Below are 21403 nucleotides of genomic sequence, written 5' to 3'. Positions count from 1 at the left end.
TGACCTGGGGTTGCGACTAGGTTTTTCATATAGTTTTTGGGTCGCTGAAACCGAATCCGGATTCCGTTTTGCCCCATCACGTCAGGTTTTCGAGGTAACCTCAAAAAATGTCACGAGAAAAATTTTTTTTCATTGATCTGGATGTGCGAATATGTTAAACATATAGTTTTTGGATCGCTGAATCCAGATTCGAAGTCAATTTTTCCCTATCACTTCAGGTTTCTGAGATATCCTAAAAAAATGTCAAAACAAAAATACAAAAGTTCTTATCTGGGGTTGCGACAAGGTTTTCATATAATTTTTGGGTCGCTAAAACCGAATCTGAAGTCTATTTTTCAACTAACGTGTCATAAGGCCTAGACTTGAAAAAGCTCTTTTTTCCACTTGCTTAAGTTCTTAGTGGATAAGTGATAAATGTGATCTCTTATTCTCTTTTGATACTGAATTTTATAAACAAAGGGAACTGCCCACTTGTGGTCTGAGTTGTGAACGAGTTTTGTACCAAACTTGTGGGAGTTAAGATATTTGAAGTTGCTGATCTATCTTAAAATAAAGATTGATAAGAAACTAGTCTTATAATAGGTACATGTTAAGAAGAAATCGTCAATATGGCTCATTTGTTTTGTTTCTTTTGTTAACAACAATAATCGTATCTACTTGCGGTTCCAAATGGACACGTTTTTGCCAAAGATCTAAGATCTTGTATCTTCTATATTTCTTTTAGAGTATTGAAGTATTATCGAGCCATAATACCCGAACTTACCCTAATATTTTTCAGAATAATGTACATAGTTAATCTTGTTTCAATACTAAGATAATGATACGTATATCAAGTTAAAGAGCTTTGTGTTCTCAGTAATTGACTGCAGTTCTCGTGAATTTATTCAGAAGAAGGAATAATGGAAATTAGCCAAAAGAGTATATTGAAACACGAATTCTGCCACATTGATACTTTTTTAAACAAGTTCAAACTATTTTCGTAAGACTTGCTCAATAGTTATATTTAGAACACACGAAACTTCCCTCAACAACATCAATAGGGAAATGGCATTTTATGAAGCAACGAATGTTGCTTCTACTTAAACTGCCTGAAACCAGACTACCACGAATGATTTTAAAAGTATATTAACCAGTAAAAAATGTATTAGGCAAAAGAATAATGAATAAGGAATAGATTTTTACTGAAGATGTGGTAATGATTCGTCTTTCACCATTCTGTTAACAATATTAAAAGAACGTCAATGGGAAGAGTGATAGCAACTTATACCATGCCAAAAACTTTCAACGACCTGAATCTACAGGACATGGAAAGCTTAATTGTGAAAACTAGATGAGTTCTTGTCAATGTTAATGCAATAGCCTTTAAAAAGAGAAAAAACTGGAATACATTTTACGTATCAACTTAAGAAATACTTCTTTTGGAAAAGAAAAGACTTTCATATATATATAAAAATTTTTTTTATTGAACTCTGATTAAAATTTTACAATATTGAATATTAATTCAAACTTTATGATGAAGTGATTTTGTTTCAATCACTTTTTTGTAATAATATGCTGATTTCTTGGGTGTACGTTCTTTGTTCGGACTTGTCATGTTAACTGCATAGAAACCAAACTTTTCCCTGCGAAAGAATAGAAGTAAAAAAATAATAGATCATGCAATAGTCTTTTTAGTATTTTTATTTTAAATAAAATATAACTCACGTATATCCTTTTAGATATTCAAAGGAGTCCATCAAACTCCATGGGGCATAAGAAGTAACATTACAGCCATCATTAATAGCATTCACTACAGCTTGCAAATGATTCTGAAAAATAAAACAAAACGCAGTTTTGTATTTTGTTCTTTTTCGTAAAATACCAATAATTTAGTATTTACCCTATGATACTCAATACGCATATAATCATCATTTCCACCAGCATCTGACCAACCGTTTTCTAAAATCTTTACCTCTACATTGTCATATGTATCTCGAATGTATCTTTGTGATAAATAAACAAAATTTTATACTTGTAGCTTGAATAATAGTTTCTGCTTGAAATCTTACTTTAAAAGAGCTTCCAATCCCTGGGGAACAAATTGCAGCCAATTTGATTTTGCTTGCGGACAATGTGTAAAAGTACCAACCACAAAGTTTGAATCTCTCTCATATGATGGGTTATCACCAATTGGTTCAGTTGAGCTTTCAATTGGCCATGCCGTATAATAGTTTAGTGCCAGAAAGTCAAAAGAACCTTTTATGACTGATGTCCAATATTTACCAAGACTTGGAAGACGAGACTTTTTTCTGCCCTCTGCCAGGCTGTTCTTTTCAATATCTTTCAGTACAATTGGTGGAAAATCACCAGATTTACTAAAAATAGGGTGTGCCAGTATTCCAAACTAAAAGTATAGATATTTATAAATAAAAACATTTCGAAATTTGCATTGAAAATATCTACTTCATAATCCATTGCACGAGCAACTTCATCCGTACTATTCGTTTTAGAGTACATATAGTTAACATTACAAGGGAGACTAAGTCGTCCACGTTGTTTTTCATAGAACTTCTCTCGATACATGCGATAAGTTGCACCATGTGCTTTAAGTACATTAGTAAAACATATATATTCCCCAACGCCTTTAGCTCTAATTAAAGGTGGGCCCAATGCCATTGAATAACCTGATTTACAAAGCTGATTTGGTTCATTGATTGTTAACCATGTTTTGACCTTTTAAACAAATATATATAATATTAGCACAAAAATGAAAAAAAGACCAAACAATGCAAATCTTACCCTATCACCGAATAGATTAAATAATTCTTCTGCATAGTCCAAGAATTGTTCAACGATGAGGGAATTAGCAAATCCACCGAACTTTTGTATATCGACGGGCATTTCCCAGTGAAACATTGTGACGATTGGTTCAATGCCATTTGCTAGAAGTTTATCGATAACATCGTTGTAGTAATCGATTCCTTTTTGGTTTCTCAAATGAACGGAACCATTTGGAAAAATTCGTGGCCATGCAATGGAAAAACGATAATGGTCAACCTTAAAAATGAAGAAACAGTATTTAGATATCATTTAAAGAATGCTTATGGAAGTTGTTAAATATATCGAGATGAGCAAATCCTGATAGGGTTACCGCTAGCCAGCAAAAAATGAAATCAAAAACAGTGAAAGATTACAAAAACATTCTTAGATTTCTCTCAAAAAGAAAAAAAAAATGTTTACGACTTACCCCTAAATCCTTCAAAGCTTTCAAATCCAAATCGAATAATCGATACGACTCTACTGAATCATCAGCATTTGATCCGTCTATAATTGCATCAGGATTATTGTGCATGTATTCATCCCAAATTGAAGGTCCTTTACCATCAGCATTCCAACCGCCTTCAATTTGAAAAGCTGATGATGCAACACCAAATTTAAAGTTTTTCGGAAATTTTGGATTTCCCTTTGGAAGAACTGTACAATTGAGAGCGTTGACTGAATTGTTTGACCCAAGGAGTCCAATGATAACGAAAAGTAGTAACGACCACATTGTTTGACTTTTTTAGCTTGAAAACGAAATTGACTCGGTATTTATATAAAATTGCAAACTTTGTTGGATTGAAAAAAAAAAAAAAATTGAAAGCGGAATTTTGAACGGAAATACATCAGCAATTATTTTATTAAAGATCGGTGTGATTTGTTTTGATTTAAAACATTGATAATAACGTATGGAACAATACTACGGTTTCTGTATTTATCTCTCCATCGAGGTTTTGTATCTTCAATCTTCATAGCTACTTGATCTGAAACAAAATTATCAATTTCCAACAAAATTTATTTTTGCTAATTCATTTGATTTGAAGATAATTTAATATATATGTTTCCAAGTAAATCTCTTAATATCTGTCTTTTATTGTCTTAAATAACATTTAATTGCCAACTTATCAAATATTATGAGAAGATGAATACGAAGTAAACCACAGATAATCTTTGTCACAAATGTTAAGATAAATTTCAAGTGGATCTCTGATTCGTCGTGCAGAATTGATAATAGCAATGGAACCGATTATTATTGCTTTGTCAGCACATTTGAACACTTCAAAGGAACTTGAGATATTCTGGCAGCCTTTGTTGACTGCAGTAATTTTCTAAAGAATATGCAATTCTCAATGCAGTTTTGTCAAAGGATAATCGACTTGAGATATGCAATAATTGCATTTTTGAGTAGCATAAATGATAATGATCTTAAGTCAGCTGGTCACTTTTTTGAACTTACCAAAAGCCATTGGTCTCGTGAATCATACCAAAATCGAATAGTGCTAACTTTAGTGACATCAATTGAAGCATTATTAAGTGATTAAGTCATTACATCGATTTGTAAGCAAATATGTATGATTTCTAATCAAACTACATTTCCAAATCTCCGTCTGAACAAGTTATACACTGCCGGTCAATAGAATAGGTTCACCCTATAAACGATAAAGAATTGAATTTTTGCGCCTACAAAAACCGAAAAAAAACCTTTTTAATGATTCATATTCAAGGATATCTTTTTTTCTGACTTATTTATAAAAATAAAGCTGACTCGAAACTATTAAAAACGAAAAATGAATACAATTTATTGCATGCTCCCAAAAAAGACCTTTTTTCATCGGTCAATAGAATAGGTTCACCTGTCTTGGGAAAATGAGACGAAAACACTAAATTGTTGATGTAAAATGGTTTAGTATGGATTTTATTTAACTGAATTTATATTGAAAAAAACAAAAACATTTTAATTAACAACTAACTCAAAAACTCCATTCCTTGAACCCTAACATACTTAAATGGGTGAACATTTCCCTTTACAATAGTTTTTCAACTACCTCTTTCTGATTTATAGTTAGGAAAAAAGACATGCTTTGAAACTACATTCTCGAAAATGTTTTTGAAAAGCTTTTTTTAAGAGAAAAAAGCTCTTCCTTGCCGTTTAAAAGGTGAACCCATTCTATTGACCAGAAGTGTATGATTTTTGCTAAAATATTTATGTTCTTTAAGATTTCATACTTAAAAGTCAAACTGCTCTTTGTTCTTTGTAAATTCACTGCTCTTTTTCAGAAAATGTTCTCAAGTTTAACTTGAAATACTTGCCATTGTTTTAGTGCAGGCACTGAAAGAGATAGGTATATCTTATAAAAAGGTTGGAAATGGTTACTTTTTTTTTTATTTATTCTGTATTTCATATTTTCAATCATATTTCAAATCAGGAAGAGCAGTATAAGAATATCGTCGGAAAAACGGCCGTCAAATTACTAAGCTCACAATGTTAGAGCTGTCAAATGAAAGATATTTGATAGAAAAAATGAAAAAATAGGGTTACCATTTTTAAAATGGGAACTTCTATTTGGCAATCCTATTTTAAAGGAAAAAATGGCATATAACATAATCCTTATAGTATAAACAAATAAGAACTTTTTGTAACGTCAAACAAAAGCGTAAACAGTGAAAAAAATTAATAAAATAATATAAAGAATGTAGGCCTACAAATATGGCAACCCTATATCAAATTAAAAAAACACATCAAAAAATCTTTTTTTAACAACAGATTGTATGCAATAAAAGGCTAAACTATACACCAATCTTTTGCTGACAAAAATTCGGGCAAATACTCCTTTAACTCTTTCAAAATACAAACATTTTTGCTAAACAAATATTTTTTCTGTGTTTCTTACCATTTGTGTAGGGCTGCCGAGTATTTCCCCCTATTTTTGAGGTGGCACCCGATATTTTTAAGATAGAAAAGAATGTCAATAAAAGTTGGTACTCTTTTGTTAAAAAAAAGATTTTTTGATTTGCTATTTTTTTTTTTTTTTGTTTTGTCTCTAATTTGAAAAGGCTGCCATATTTGTAGGCCTACATTCTTTATATTATTATATTAATTTTTTTTCACTATTTAGGTACGCTTTTGCTTGACGTTTCAAAAATGTTCTTATTTGATCATATTACAAAAATTTGTTATATGCTATTTTTTTTTTTAAAGCGGTAATCCTATTTTTTCATTTTTTCTATCAACTTATCTTTCACTTGACACCAATTTGAATGAACCTCTTACCTTGTGAGCTTAGTAACTCGACGGCCGTTTCTCCGATTATTGCCTATCCTTACAATACTGTGCATTTATATCTATAACTTTTTTCGCACAGCGAATTGAAGTTTTTCGCCATACAAACAATTGATCTACCCAAAACACCTTTTTTATGACACATGACTCATCGTTTCTGATCTCAGGGCCAAAATTTACTGAATTTTATTTTATTTATTTTTATTTTTTATTATTTCTATTTAGTTTTATGTCCTTTTTTGGCCATTCCACTGCTTTTTCTGTTTTTATGAAATTAGAATTATTTTAATTGGAAAAGAACACATTTTGTTACCTTCACGGTGCCCGGCCAACATTCTACCAACAAGTAGACTATGCTCGAACATTAAAGATGAGTGGAAAATAGGGAGCTAATACATTGATACAACACATTGAAATGCAATGTTTTTTTCGAACACATTAAAAATATTGCATACTTGGAGGATAAAAGCATGGCACTCACAAAAGAAAAAAACATTGCATACTTACAGACATTTTTTGGAACAGGCCTTTTAGAGGCCTTCGTCACTTGAAAATACAACGCTTCCTTAGAACGGTTCAAACTGGTCTTAAAAAGGCCTTCTTTAACTGAACTTAACAACTCTTAAAACTTTTAGGAAGCCTTAAAATGGTTTACTTGCATAAACAAGCCTTAAACTAAACATATACAAACTATAGCCTGTCGAATCGAATACAAAAAAATGGACCTAAAGCAAGCCAAATTGTTATGATTTCTCGCTCATAAACGTCATTTCAACTACAACTCTGTTCATTTAATTGCAAAATCATTTTTAAAGCGGCATTTTGCTATCGACTAGATATAAAGAAAACAAACTTGTAATTCATTATTCCAGCACATAAGCTGAATTCTGAATTTGTCCCTAGTCTAAAAGGCTAAGAGGACGTTTTGTATCTTTTGACTGCGAACAGTCAACTGCACCTATTTTACTATTAAAAGACAAGTTTAGACGTAATTATTAATATTTCCTTTGTAAAAGAAAAGACTTTCATTTATAAGCATGAATCATCAATAAAAATAAATTTATTTTTATTGAAATTTGATTAAGTTTAACAATATTTAAACTTTATGATTAAGTTTTCTTGTTTTAATGACCTTCTTGTAATAGCGGGCCGATTTCTTCGGTGTACGTTCTTTATTTGGACTTGTCATGTTCACAGCATAGAAACCAAATTTATCTCTGAAAAAGATAAAATTTGGTTAAAACAAAAATACTTTTTAGTTTTTTTGTCAATAAAATTCAACTCACGCATATCCATTTAGAAATTCAAAAGAATCCACCAAACTCCATGGGGCATAAGAAGTAACATTACAACCATCATTAATAGCATTCAAAACAGCTTGCAAATGATTCTGAAATATATAAAAATATTCAATATTTTGTTCTTTTTTAAGAATGCTAATAATTTTGTAGTTTACTTTAACATATTCAATACGCATGTAATCATCAAGTCCACCAGAATCTGACCAACCGTTTTCAGTCATCTTGACTTCTATATTGTCATATTTATCTCGGATGTACTTTAAAAGAGCTTCCAATCCTTCGGGAACAAAACGAAGATAAGTTGAAGCTTGTGGGCAATTTTCAAAAGCATGAGGCGTAGACGTTAAGTTGTTATCTCTGTCAAATGATGGGATTGCACCAACTGGCCCAGTTGGACGTTCAATTTGCCCAGCCGTGTAATAGTTTAGTGCCAGAAAGTCCGCTGAACCTTGAATAATAGCTGTCCAATATTTACCAAGACTTGGAAGACGAGACCTTTTAAAGCCCTCTTCTTGACTGTTCTTTGCAATATCGTGCAGTACAATTGGAGGTAAATCACCAGATTTGCTTAAAATAGGGTGCGCTATTATTCCGAACTAACAAAAAAAATTATAAATTTTAAGGAACTATGAGTGTTAAAAAAAACCTACTTCAAAATCCATTCCACGATTAGTAACATCCGAATCGTTGGAGAACATATAGTTTACATTACAAGGGATTCCAATTTTTCCACGTTGTTTTTCAGCAAACTTCTCTTGATACATGCGATAAGTTGCACCGTGGGCCTTAAGTAAATTAGTATAGCACAAATATTCCCCAATACCTGGAGCAACAATCATAGGTGGTACTCTGGCATTGCCAAAACCAAATTTACACATCTCATTTGGTTCATTGATTGTTAACCATGTTTTGACCTTTTTAAAACAGAACAAATGCAACTTTACTATAAAAAAAAAGTACCAAACAATGCTAATCTTACCCTATCACCAAATAAACTAAACAATTGTTCTGCATAATCTACGAAATGATCAACGATGAAAGAATTAGAGAATCCACCAAACTTTTGCATATTGACAGGCAATTCCCAGTGGAAAATGGTGACGACAGGTTCAATGCCATTTGCTAGAAGTTTATCGATAACGCTATTGTAGTAATCGATTCCTTTTTGATTTTTTGAATTGACGTAGCCAGTTGGAAAGATTCGTGGCCATGCAATGGAAAATCGATAATGGTCAACCTTAAAAGAAAAAAAAAATTATTTTACTTAGTTAAAAAATAATAGAAATGAAAATGAATAAAACTTATTTCGGATCTGCACTTAAAATGATAGGTCTCTTAATAGACCATGCGTACAGCCAAATATTTACACTAGTTTACTAAATAATTTAAATTTTATGGACACCAAGTGCCGTTATACTTTTCGTATAGATTTGAGCCCAGAAAACTCGAAAATCTCATCTAAAATAAATTTTTATGGATAGGTTTTCGAGATATAATTTTTAGAACTTTTTTTTTGTTTTTGATGTTTTTACTAAATAGTCTATTTTTTCCTTTGAGCATTTATAGATATTGAACATGAAACGGAGAAAAGAAGATACTTTATTTTTCAACAAATTTTGAATACGGCTAAAATTGGATAAAATATGGACTTTCAAAATACACTGTTTTTGGTTGTTTCGAGCCATTAGAAATAACCTATTCAACTTCTTAAAGGGCCCAACCCATAGAACCCCTCGCAATCGTTACGTTGATTCTACTGACAGATCGATAAAATACACAAGTTCTTATGAAAACCGGGAGAAGTGACCCATTAACTGCATCCATCAAGTCCGTCATGTATTTGTGTCGGTTCCCTTAAGAACTTTTGTACTTTATCGAATTGTGAGTAAAATCAAACAACATTTGAAATCAAATTGCCCTCCAAAACAAGTATCTTGATATATCAAGATGCATTTTTAGAAAACAAATTTTCAAAACCGTTAGAGCCGTTTTTTAAAATACTTATTTTTTATAAATATAATTTTTTGAAAAAAAAGTTTTAAAATAAAATTGGTATGCCGTTTTGTAGAAATCACTAATCAACAGCTAAAATTAAAAAAAAATCACTGTCGCGTTTTCGAAAAAATTTTTTTTTAATCTAAAAATTAGTTTGTAGCCATGAATAGAGCTTTGTTTGGAGAATTTTTTTAAATGCATTTTTTCGGCTATGCGTTTTTTGAATTTTTTTCGAAATAAATTTTTTTACATGGATAGCTTTGGAATGCAAAAAAAAGTCACGAAAAACCTTATAAGAAAACACTTATTAAAAGTAAATTTTTGGGACTTACCCCTAATTCCTTTAGCGCTTTCAAATCCGAATCGAATAATCGATATGATTCTACTGAATCATCAGCATTTGATCCGTCTTTAACTAGGTCAGGGTGCTCGTGTAAGTATTCATCCCAAATTGATGGTCCTTTGCCATCTACATTCCAAGCACCTTCAACCTGATAAGCTGATGATGCAGCACCAAATTTAAAGGTTTTTGGAAACTTTGAACTTCCTTTTGGACGAACTGTACAATTGAGTGCGTCAACAGATATTTCCGACCCAATGAGTCCAATAATAACGAAAAGTAGTAACGACCACATTTTTTGATCTATTAATATTGAAGACGAATTTGGCACAGTATTTATATCAAATTTAGAATTTTGATGGGTAAATAAATAATTGAATGATTAGTACATTTCAAAGATAACGAGACATATCAGTTGGCAAAAGTTGATAGGGGGATTTTTAAGCAATTATTTTAGTGAAGATCATCGTGATTTGGGCTTTGATGAAGATAATTAATTAATAAGTTTTTGAAGGCTTTTTAAGTGGCTTAGAATATAATGAAATAGTTGATTAGAAATTTTCTGGTTTGAAAATTTGATAATAACATGTAGGGTAGGAAACGTGTGTGTCATTTCGAAGAATACAACGCTATCTGTGTTTATCTTTACATCGAGGTTTCTTATATTTTCAATAATCATACTTAATTTCAGGGCTAGATTTAGAAGAAGGGAGCCAGGTAGGGTTCGAACCTCGGTCATGAAATTTGTGAAAAAAGTGGATTTAATGCAATGGGCCAGTGTTGCCAGAGAATTTTAGAGGCAAGGAGCCGAATTTTAGAAGTCTTGGAGCCAAAAATCGCCAATTTCAAAAATTGTTCATAAAAACTCATAATAATGTATTTTGTACCATTTTTTTATTTTTTTCATCATTTTGGCAGGTTCAGAAACGTTAGGGACTTAATATTTAGGTAATTTCGCGGTCTCTAATTAGTCAACTGTCAAAAAAAATCCTTCCAATTTAGGTAATTTTATTGGAAAGCTAAATGGAAAGTCAGGCAAGCAATTTTTCCGTAAACATTTAGGAAAGTTTTTTTTGTCAACATGACAGCTGATTGTTTTTAATTATAGAACTTCGTTAACAGAATTAAATTTATTTGTGTGAAAAACGAGTAAAATGTGCATTATCGGTTATAATTAATGTTATTTATTTATTAAAATGAAGTGAAATTTGGTGTCTGCCCCATGCGATCTATAAATTGTTAAGTAGATTTCGAAATTTAATAGCTGCGTTCCTTTGGAAATATTTATCTACTTTTTAGTACTTAAAGCTGCTTTGAACTACTTTTTCAATATAGCAAGAGTATTTCAAAGTAGTTTTAAGTACTAAAAAGTAGATAAATATTTCCAAAGGAACGCAGCTAATAACATCACATCCAAACTAATTTAGAGAATTTACTCAAATTTACGTTCAGAAAATGACGTTGCCTAAATATCTAGTCCCTAATATTTCCTGAACGTGCCCATTGTGGAAAAGTGGAAACAAAATATGAGGCGTTCAGAATAATAATGGGTCAAGTCAATTTGAAATTTGTGCATTATTCTGAACTTTGAGAAGCTTTTTCTCAGAAACTAAAGGAACTTTTGAAATAAATGTTTCACAGATAGATAGCTCCAAAATGTCTTTCTTTTATTTTATTTGACATAAAACGAAACCCTTAATTTTTAACACCTTAAAACATCCAACCTAAAGAGAAGTGGACTTGACCCATTATAATTCTGAACGCCTCATACCTATATGAATGAAAATGGAAGTAGGTTAGGTACCTTTTCACAATTCACAATTGCGCTTTTCAGCAAGACGTCAGATTCTACTTCGAAAAAGTTTGGTTCTACTTCGAAGACTTTTAAGGCGTGATCATAATAAACAAGTTCTTTTATTATAAAAGTTTTTAATTTTGAAGGAGCCAAAAATCGCCAAATTGAAAACTTAAGGAGCCAAATTTTGATAAATCGGAGATCAGAATTTAAAGGAGCTGGAGAAAACTTGAAGGAGCCGGCTTTGCTATAAATAGCCGGTCCTGGCAACACTGCAATGGGCCAATTTAATTGTTTTATAAACCTCATTAATGCAAGTGGTGGTTCATTATTGTGTTTGCGATTACATAATAAATACAATTTAAAATCCAATTCGGTTAATTAGGTTAGTTTAGGTAAACATTTTTCTGTGTGGAAAAAATGGAGTAGGTATATCGCGAAATGTGGGGCATTTCTTAAATTACCATTAAGCCTTTTCACCAGCTAGTTTTGTACTGTTATAAGGTATTCTGCAACTTTTTTCTTGAGAAGCTCCAAACGATATTTTCTATGGAATTCTATGTTTGGAAAATTGATAACAAACTCAAAATTAAAATTGAACCATGTTTAAAAAGTGTGTTCTAAATAATGAAGGCGCTTATTGTACCAAAAAGAAAAAAAATACAAAATTTAAAAAAAAATTCATTTTACATACCTAAAAATGTTATGGGCATATGTATGTTGTAGATACTTTCGTTACCTTTTTACCCTTTATAACTTGTTAAGCCTGCACGATATCAATGTCGATTTTTCACATCTTCATTAAAACGCCATAATCAAAGTGTACATAGCCCGCAGATAAAACCTAATAGTTTCTTTCGATTGAAATTATTTAATTTTTGTATAAACAACGTGGAATTGTTTTTATTTTCAACCGAAAAAAATATTTAAAAACAAAAACTACACCACATTTGAACGCTTTTATTTCCTCTTCCTCATATTTCTGAAGTGCGGACAGTTTTTTTTATCTGGAAAGAAAACTCGACTAAACCGAGAAAACCTGGTAAATTCACATTTAATTTGCTACAATTTTGAACATAAAAAAAAATAATCATTTTTTAAAAAAGATTGTTACGGAAAAAGTGGGCCCTCCAATTTTTTGCTGCCCCGGGGCATTAATATCCTTAAATCCAACCCTGCTAAGTCTGAAACCACAACTAAGGAATTTCCATGATATATATTTTTGCTTATTCATTTGTTTAGGAGATAATTTTTGATAATTTTTTTTTATTCAATTAAATCCCTGATTATCTATCTATCTCTGACTGTCATTATTCATAAATAACACTCAATTACTTTTTATATTAAACAATGTATGAAATCATTGAAACCCTGTCTTTGTCACCACAAATCTTATAATAAATTTGAAGTAGATCTTTAATTGCTTAAACTTACTATCAATTAGATCAAAATGTTGTTATGAATGAAATCAATTTATGTTGATGGTCTACAAAATTGATAATACCAGTTAAACCAAACATTGTTTTGCTTTGTCAGCATACTTCAAGAGTTTTGTTTTGACAGTAAAACAACGGTGAGTAAGAGAACGAGTGTATCGTTTTTTAAGCAAAAAAGATTAGCTATTGTCCTCAGACAGGTGTACCGTAGGGATCTGTACTAGGACCTATCATGTTTCAAATTTTCAATGTCGAACAGAAAATTGAAGTTCTGAAAGCACTCAAAACATTTAAAGATTTTACTGATTTTACAGCTCAAGGTAGTGCTGAACTTAAAGATTTAGTAACAAATTGGAGAAGATCATTGACGACAGTGGAATACTTAAAAGTTCGATTCGATATTGACGTTGGCGATTGTGATTTTGAATTTGGTATCGCTGGTTTTAAATATGCTCTCAGTTTTTTTTTTTTTTTGACGTGATAACGTCTTATAAATCGATGAACCATGGCAGCCACCACAAAAAAGTGACGCTATTTTCTAACTCTCGCACTTTCGCAGTGCGGCAAAAAATTTCAATTAAAAATTAAAAATAAACTATTAGGGATACAAAAATCTTCTATAGCTTATTTGAAAGATAATAACCTAAAGCTTAATCCAAATAAAGGATTTTTAAAAATTCCGTTATTTAATAGGGTAAACAGGGGTAAAACGGAAACATAAAATTTGGGCTAAAATCTAAACGCGAAGTCGTAGAGAATTGATTTTTTTTGCTATAGATAGATGAGATTAACTTTAGAATAACTACATTTAAGGAAAAATTCTAAAAAAATTTTGAAACTAAGCTATAACGTTTTGTTTGAACGTTATATACGTGTTGGGGCTATGACAAAATGATGATTTTGGGTAAAGCAAATTTTTTTGAAATTCTAAAGATGCCAGGTGAAAGATGAGGAAAACAAAAATTAGGCGTCTGATACGGATTTTTTTTCCAACACTCTGCGTTTCGAAATATGAATTTTTGAAAAACACCTTGTTTTTTAGGGGTATTTTTGGGTAATTTGTGGTTTTTAGCTTTTTTTTTAGCGTTCAAAAAATATCAAACTTACAGAACATATGCATACATGTACAAAAACTTGGAATCGTTTAGTGAGTTTTGACTGAATAACGGAATAAACAAGTTTTTAAAAAACACGTTTTTTTACCGTTTTTAACCGATTTTCATAGTTTTTTATTTTTATCTTTTTTTCTTTAATAGATACAGGAACAAAGTATATGGAGTAATGATAGACCATGACTACGACTATATGTGTGCGAAGTTTCAATCATTTTCGTAAACACAATTTTGAGATAAAGGTAAAATAAAATTTTAGAATTCAACACGTTATAACTTTTGACCAAGAGCTGATTGAAATTGTATTAAACTTTTATGAGCATCCTGATACAATTACCTTTCATTTGGTATATCACACATAACGGTAGACTAACTACAAGCTACACAATGTTAAATCAAGAATCTTGCGAAAAACCTCAAAACACCAGTGGAGATCTGTTGCCCCCCGAACAGCCACCAGTGTGGGAAGTACCGTAATCTCAGTCTGGAAATTCGACATGGTTGACTTTAAAAAGTTCTAACTTGTCTTGTAGGTGAAATAATATGCTTTCACATGGTATATATTTTGTATAGGTTGTCAAACAAAAAAATTGATTCCATAGCCTGAGAACATAAAAATAAATGTTTTTTTTTGCTTTTTTTAATGAATTTTGATCGAGTTCAAAAAATTCTAGCTCTTTTTGTAGATGTCTCATTAGGGTGTCCGTTATTTCCCAAAGTGACGTTTTCGGGGGTGACACCCCCCAGATCGAAAGTTTAAGCCCTAAATACGGGGAATTTAGCAAAAAAAATTTTTTTGGGGGTCATTAACCCGTGCCTCTAAGGTCATACTTTCCCCATACAAATTTGTATGGGAAATTTTTAACTCATACATAAAATTTTTTTTCTCTCGAGTTAAATCATCTATTTTTAAAATGTTTGTTGATTCTGGTTGGAAAATAGTTCCTTTAAAAGATTACATTCAAAATTTCCCGTTAAAAATTTTTTTTATATTTTTTTATTTCGGTTTTTGAAATTATTAGCTGTTTTCGTAGTTTTTGCTTTCACCTATCACACAATTTTAAATGCAGTTTTATTGGTTTTTAATTCTTTTCAAATATTGCATTAAAAAATTTGTGAATAAATCAAAAATTTCAATTTTTTGAAAATTTTTTTGGAAATTTTTGCCGTTTTTATAATAAAAAAATATTATTAAATACTTTACCCTTTCTTGTTTGCAACTTTTTTGATGTAATTTTTTAGGTGAATAATTTTTAAACAAAATTCAATAAAAATATTGTAAACATATCTTTTGTAGTTCGAGAAAAATAAATTTAAACGTATAAAAACGGCAAAAATTTCAAAAAAAATAAAAAAAAATTAAAATTTTTGATTTGCACAAATTTTTGAATGCAATATTTGAAAAGAATTAAAAACCAATAAAACTGCATTTAAAATTATGTGATAGGTGAAAGCAAAAACTACGAAAACAGCTAATAATTTCAAAAACCGAAATAAAATATAAAAAAAATTTTTAACGGGAAATTTTGAATGTAATCTTTTAAAGGAACTATTTTCCAACCAGAATCAACAAACATTTTAAAAATAGATGATTTAACTCGAGAGAAAAAAAATTTTATGTATGAGTTAAAAATTTCCCATACAAATTTGTATGAGGAAAGTATGACCTTAGAGGCACGGGTTAATGACCCCCAAAAATTTTTTTTTTGCTAAATTCCCCGTATTTAGGCCCTAAACTTTCGATCTGGGGGGTGTCACCCCCGAAAACATCACTTTGGGAAATAACGGACACCCTAATGTCTCATAGACCTGATCGATATATATATTTTGAGCTAAGACAATAAGCTTTCAGATGGTATCAAATTTTTTATAAGTTTTTAGGGAAAAAAATGGAATTAATGACGTGAGAAGATAAAAATTCATGTTTTCTTTGATTTTTTTGATGAAAATGATTGTTTTCAATAAATTATTTTTATACTTTTTGCGCATTGTAAAAATTTAAAAATGGTTTTATTCTTAAGAAATACTTGGCTTTTAAATTGCATAATTTTTTTTGTAAGCTTTTAAAATAGAAAAAATTAATATAATGAGAAAATAATTTTTAGCTTTTTCTTGTAAATTATGATTGTTTGAAAAAAGTAAACGCTTCAATTGACTCATTTTAAACACAAGCACACAACCTGTTTTCTGACAACGTTATCACGTAAAATCATCGTACGTAAACCGGCTTTACAGACAACCTCTTTTTTCTAGCAGTTTTAGTTTGGGTGATTATGTACCTACACTCAGAGAACAAAATAGTTAATATCGGGATAACTATTAATATAGTTAAAAAATAGTTATTTTTGACTATTTTAATAGTCAATCGAAGTACTCATATTCTCCAAATTAATTATATTAAATAGTCAATTTTAATATTAAAATAATTATATGTGACTATTTAAATAATCAATAATAACTATTTAAGTTGTCAATAATGGCTTTTTAAAATATTTATCCTAGTTTTAACTATTAAAACAGTTATTTTTTTTTATCAGTGTAATAGAGAAAGCATAAAATCGATTATTGCAACCTTATAGCGTTAATATCTCAAAAACGCAAGCTGATACACAAATCGGGTTTGAGTTCAGCAAACTCAAAACATCTAGAAAAATATTGCTTTGTTCTCAAAACGAAGCCACTGTACGCTAGAGAAATGCTTTAAAAGTATAAAGAAAAAAAAATCGATTATCGAGATTTTATAACGGGAATATCTCCAAAACGCGAGTTAATAGAAAAATTCTGATTTTTCCAGTTTAACACACTCTCATCATCTAGAAACGTATTGCTTTGTTTTTGAAATAAAACTTAAAAAGTACATAGTAAAAAATCGATTATCGAGAAGCGCGAGCTGATACAAAAAGTCTGATTTCAGATTAGTGCTCAATACTATCAAAACATTTTAAAAACTACTGTTTTGCTCCTGAAAAGAACAGTGTTAGCTGCAAAATTCTTATTAAGTTAGTAAAAATTCTATTATTGAGGTTTTGTAACGGGAATATCTCAAAAACGCGAGCTGATAGAACATTTTTGACTTCGGATTCGAAATCAGCACACCAAAAAATTTCGGGAAAGTTTATATATTGGAATACTGTTTTTTGTGCACTGGGAATTTTGCATTTGCGAAAAATTCAGAAAGGAACATTTACATATATTCCTGAAAATTGTCAAGGTTTAAATTTGTTTGTAATTAGGTGGCCTAGTTAACTACCTACAATTTTCTGCCAATAGAACTCCTATAAAAACCCTAAAACGTATGTCGGAAGTCCATTCCAGAAAATGCTCTATGACCTAAAACTGCCATCAATTCAGCTACAAAAGAGAAAGAGTTTACCTAACCATGATGCTGTGGTCAGCTTGAAAATGTTAACTAAACATAAATTTGCGTGTTTGTTTGTAATAATAATAATTTCGCACTTTAATACGACTCTGTAGTAGGTTAGTCCGTTAAATAGATTCCATAAATTTCAATGAAGGTTTTGAAACTTTTCACATTACATCTGTTTTGTGGTATTTTAACAATAATTAGAAGCTCTACCCATAAACAGACAGCCAGCTATAAAATGTAGGTTGTGAATCAGTTGGGAATATATTTTTTGGGGAAATATCATTTGCAGTCGAGTCGAGTCGTTTTATAAATGGAATTCGTATATTTCGGGTCAGTTTCCCAGCTTAATTCCCTTTGGAGAAGAGAGAGTATCATCATCGACACTGAAATTAAAATGGAACACTTGAGTATAAGGGGAGGGCTGATATTCTGCGGCTGGAAGTACTTTTTTTCTCTTTGTTTACTATTTACTTTCATTTATTTAAGCAGGGTGAGTAGAGTTACGTATTCTTTGCTTATGAAAAAATATGCCTTTGGGTATGTCTGTTTGCACTTTGAATTTTCAAATGATAAACAATTTACTTAATAACTTTTTGTTGTTGTTGCTCCCTTGGTGATCTAGTTATAAATGGTTTGTCAGAGATTTATTTTTTTTTTTTTTTTGCATTTCAAAGGAGGTCGATGTACTTTAAGGTATCAAGTGGGTAATTTTTTCAAGTGAACTTTCCTTTCTTTGTTGATTTTAAAGTCAAATGTTTTTTTTTTATTTGACCAATTTAGGAAATTTAACAAAAAAAAAAACATAAAAGAAATGAAAAATGCTACTGGCAAAAATGGAAACCAGGAAATTGCTACCTTTTTTGTTTGAATGTAATGTTTTCAAATATTTTAAAAGTATAAACAGGTTTTTTGATCAAATATGGTAAAATTTTAAAATAAAATTCATTGAAATTTTAAATTATATACAGGTTTACACTAAAATTTTTAAATTTAATTTTTTTTTTCAACTCGAGGGTCTGTCAAAATTTGTATTGTAACAGCTTTCATGTTGTTTTTCCAATGCCTAAAAGTCTTACAATGGGGGTTATTTGCTTTCATGCACTTTTGGACAAGAAGGAATTTTTTTTTGAATCATGGACGGAAATGTCGTTTCTCAATACTCATGCCATAGAAGAACCAACAAAAGACATTTGAGGTAAAAAAAACTGCAATGAAGGAATATTACAATTTTATATGAAGACATCTCATGAGACTTAACCCTCTACTGCATGAATTAATATTAGCGGACGAAAAAATTAAAAAATGCTTTACATGGGTTCTTTGGGTTGTTTCAAAACGGTTTACATTAAAAAAAATTTGTTTAAATTAATTAATTTAAAAAATTTGTTTATAAGCCAAATTTGGCTTCGTATGCATTAAGGGGTAAGAAATTTTACTAATTTTATTTATTCAGATTAGGTAAAGAATAAAATTAAAATTATAAAAAGATAAATATTTATCATTTAAAAACAAAATAAAGTAAAAAAAATACATTGCATTACAAAAGGTTAAGAATTACTTCAAATTTGGCTCATTTTAAGCCATGGAACCGAGAAAAGCAATTTGTTTTTTCAGTTACATATATTTTTTCTGGTTCACATTCTTTCCACTGTCGAAGTAAGTCTTGCTCCAACATTTTCACCCACTCCCAGATCTTAAAAAAACTAAAAAGTAATAAAATGATTGAAAAATATTATAGGTGAGCCTCCCTCCACCTTAATTTTTTGTGGTTACGCCTCTGGAAATGGGGTTAACATTAAAAACATGTCTCTAAAAGCGAAGGGGCTCCATTTCTGAAGTAAAACATAGCTTCCAAGCAAAGTAAAAATGTAAAGGAACAAAATTTACAACAAAAAAATTTAACAAATTTTGTAGATTTAAAACCCCTTAATGCATACGAAGCCAAATATGGCTTCCGTACTTTTTGCCCTCCCAAGACCAGGCCAATCATTTTTTTTTTAATAAAAATTGGTTCATAGCATACATAATAAGACAATCCATCAAAAATAAATTTTTAATTCAACTTTTCTTTCCAAACAAACGCAGTAATTAACACTTTAAGTATGAAAATATTCTACACTTTCGATTTTAATGCACACGACTGATCGACTCACCTGTGATCATAAAATACACCTTTATTTTGTGTCGGACACACGAAAAAACTATCTCTATGGGTTCTCAGAACCACAAAGAAGAGGATTGTATTGAATCTTTACCATTTTTTTGTGACAGAGAAGAGAAAAGTGCATACAAATAGACAAAACCATATTTGGCTTCGTATGCAGTAGAGGGTTAAGTCTTTGTATAAAGATAAAGTATGTTTTTTTAGTAGGTAAATTCTATGATTTTTGCGATGTTTTTAAGAACTTGTACAAAAATAATACAGAATAACCATTTGGCCAAAAATAAAGGTAGACGTACATATGTAATGTAGTTAAAGTGACTGAATAGGATCTGCACTTCCTAATTTAGCCGTTATTGTAAAAAATGTAGTTCTATGTTTTTTTAACGACGTTCATTATGAATTATAATAACAAAGCTCATGTAGGCTAAATGCGTGGCTGGATAAAAATGATGGTAGTATTTGAAATAATTAGTTGTATGGGTAGCAACAATTTCAGCAATAATTAATGAAGAAAATTTAGTTCTACGTTTTTGCGATGTTCTTAAGAAACTAATACATAAGATCAAGAAGACTAAAAGCGTGGACGTACAAAAATGGTAATGGTATGTGGAGAAAGTGGCTGAATTGGGCATATATTTATGACAGTAATTACTAATAATGAACATCTAAATCTATGTTTTTTCTAAGGTTTTTTATCTTATATTAAAATGGCTTAAGGAGACTAAAGGCGTGGCAGTATAGAAATAAAAATCTTATGTAGAAGAAGGTGCATAAAAGGGATAACAGTTTCAATGAAACAGTTCAACAGTTTCAAAAACAATTGGTTGAAATATATTGATTTAAAAATTAGAATTAAATGTACAATTCTGCCTTTCGGAAATGGTATTTCTTATAACTGTAAGTGTTGCCGTTGTTTTTAAATAATTTTTTTCAGAAAATTACCCCTCCCTCCCATAGTAAAAAATGATTGTATTGAACTCCTCTACAAAAAACCGTTATCAAATCCTGGCGCCCAAGTTATCGTACTACGTGCCAAAAAAACATTTTTGTTCGGTGCCCAAACGTTCGAATTTCTGTGCCTGGGTTGAACTGATTTTCATAAAAAATACCTCGTTTCATTTGGAAATTAATATTATTTAAGAATATATTTTTAAAACAGCATGTTGTTTTGAGAACATATACTTTAAATTGATGTCGAATTTGGGCATATGACGAAAAAAATGGAATTTTTTAACTTTGACAGCTTATAAATTCTAGATGGTTTAACTGAATAACAAGTTTTATACATTTTTGAAAAGGTATAATGATCTTCTATCTATATGAAAAAATCAAAAATGGGTACAAATTTGGTGAAGCTAGAATTTTTTCAATCAGTGAAGGTCCAAGAAACCGTTTTTTGCCCATAACTCCAGGTTTTGGGGGTGTCAGGGACTTTTTAAATACCGTTTCGTAATCAGTGCGACTAGATCTAAAAAACGTGATAGGTCTCCGCCCGCGTATATTTTGAAACCTGATTTTTGTAACACAGTGTTATTAATGTAAAAAAATTAATTCTATGTTTTTGCGATGTTTTTATGAATTATAAAGAACCCAATGGAGATTAAGTGCAGACAAAGCGGCAACATCAACCGTTAATGTAGAAATTCTTATTCTTTGTTTTTTTATGCGAGGTTTTTGCGATGTTTTTAAATGACCCATGGGACATGGAGTATGTATGTATGTGTGTTCCACCATAACTTCTGCATTACTTAACATTATTTAATAAATTAGGGATCGTTGGAAGTATCTTGCTTGTCCGTTGGTTATAGTTTATG

General features: G+C 30.5%; 2 protein-coding genes across 2 annotated transcripts; both read right to left on the bottom strand.

Annotated features, from left to right (window-relative positions):
- Window positions 1–1501: 1501 nt before the first annotated feature.
- On the bottom strand, window positions 1502–3529 carry LOC129909702 (myrosinase 1-like). The gene is made up of 7 exons (XM_055986776.1): window positions 3227–3529; window positions 2779–3036; window positions 2443–2712; window positions 2049–2383; window positions 1880–1982; window positions 1705–1808; window positions 1502–1622 (listed from the first exon to the last, which is right to left on the bottom strand). The coding sequence occupies exons 1-7, from the start codon at window positions 3527–3529 to the stop codon at window positions 1502–1504; spliced, it is 1494 nt and encodes a 497-aa protein (XP_055842751.1).
- A 3629-nt stretch (window positions 3530–7158) lies between these two features.
- On the bottom strand, window positions 7159–10138 carry LOC129911345 (myrosinase 1-like). The gene is made up of 6 exons (XM_055989110.1): window positions 9708–10138; window positions 8360–8617; window positions 8031–8294; window positions 7536–7976; window positions 7366–7469; window positions 7159–7296 (listed from the first exon to the last, which is right to left on the bottom strand). Exons 1-6 carry the CDS (start codon window positions 10008–10010, stop codon window positions 7176–7178), a joined length of 1491 nt encoding a protein of 496 aa, XP_055845085.1. The 5' UTR covers window positions 10011–10138; the 3' UTR covers window positions 7159–7175.
- Window positions 10139–21403: the final 11265 nt, after the last annotated feature.

This window comes from Episyrphus balteatus, chromosome 2, assembly GCF_945859705.1.
Source record: "Episyrphus balteatus chromosome 2, idEpiBalt1.1, whole genome shotgun sequence".
Taxonomy (NCBI): domain Eukaryota; kingdom Metazoa; phylum Arthropoda; class Insecta; order Diptera; family Syrphidae; genus Episyrphus; species Episyrphus balteatus.
The sequence above is the reverse complement of the archived record's forward strand: the minus strand, read 5'-3'. Positions and strand labels throughout refer to the sequence as shown.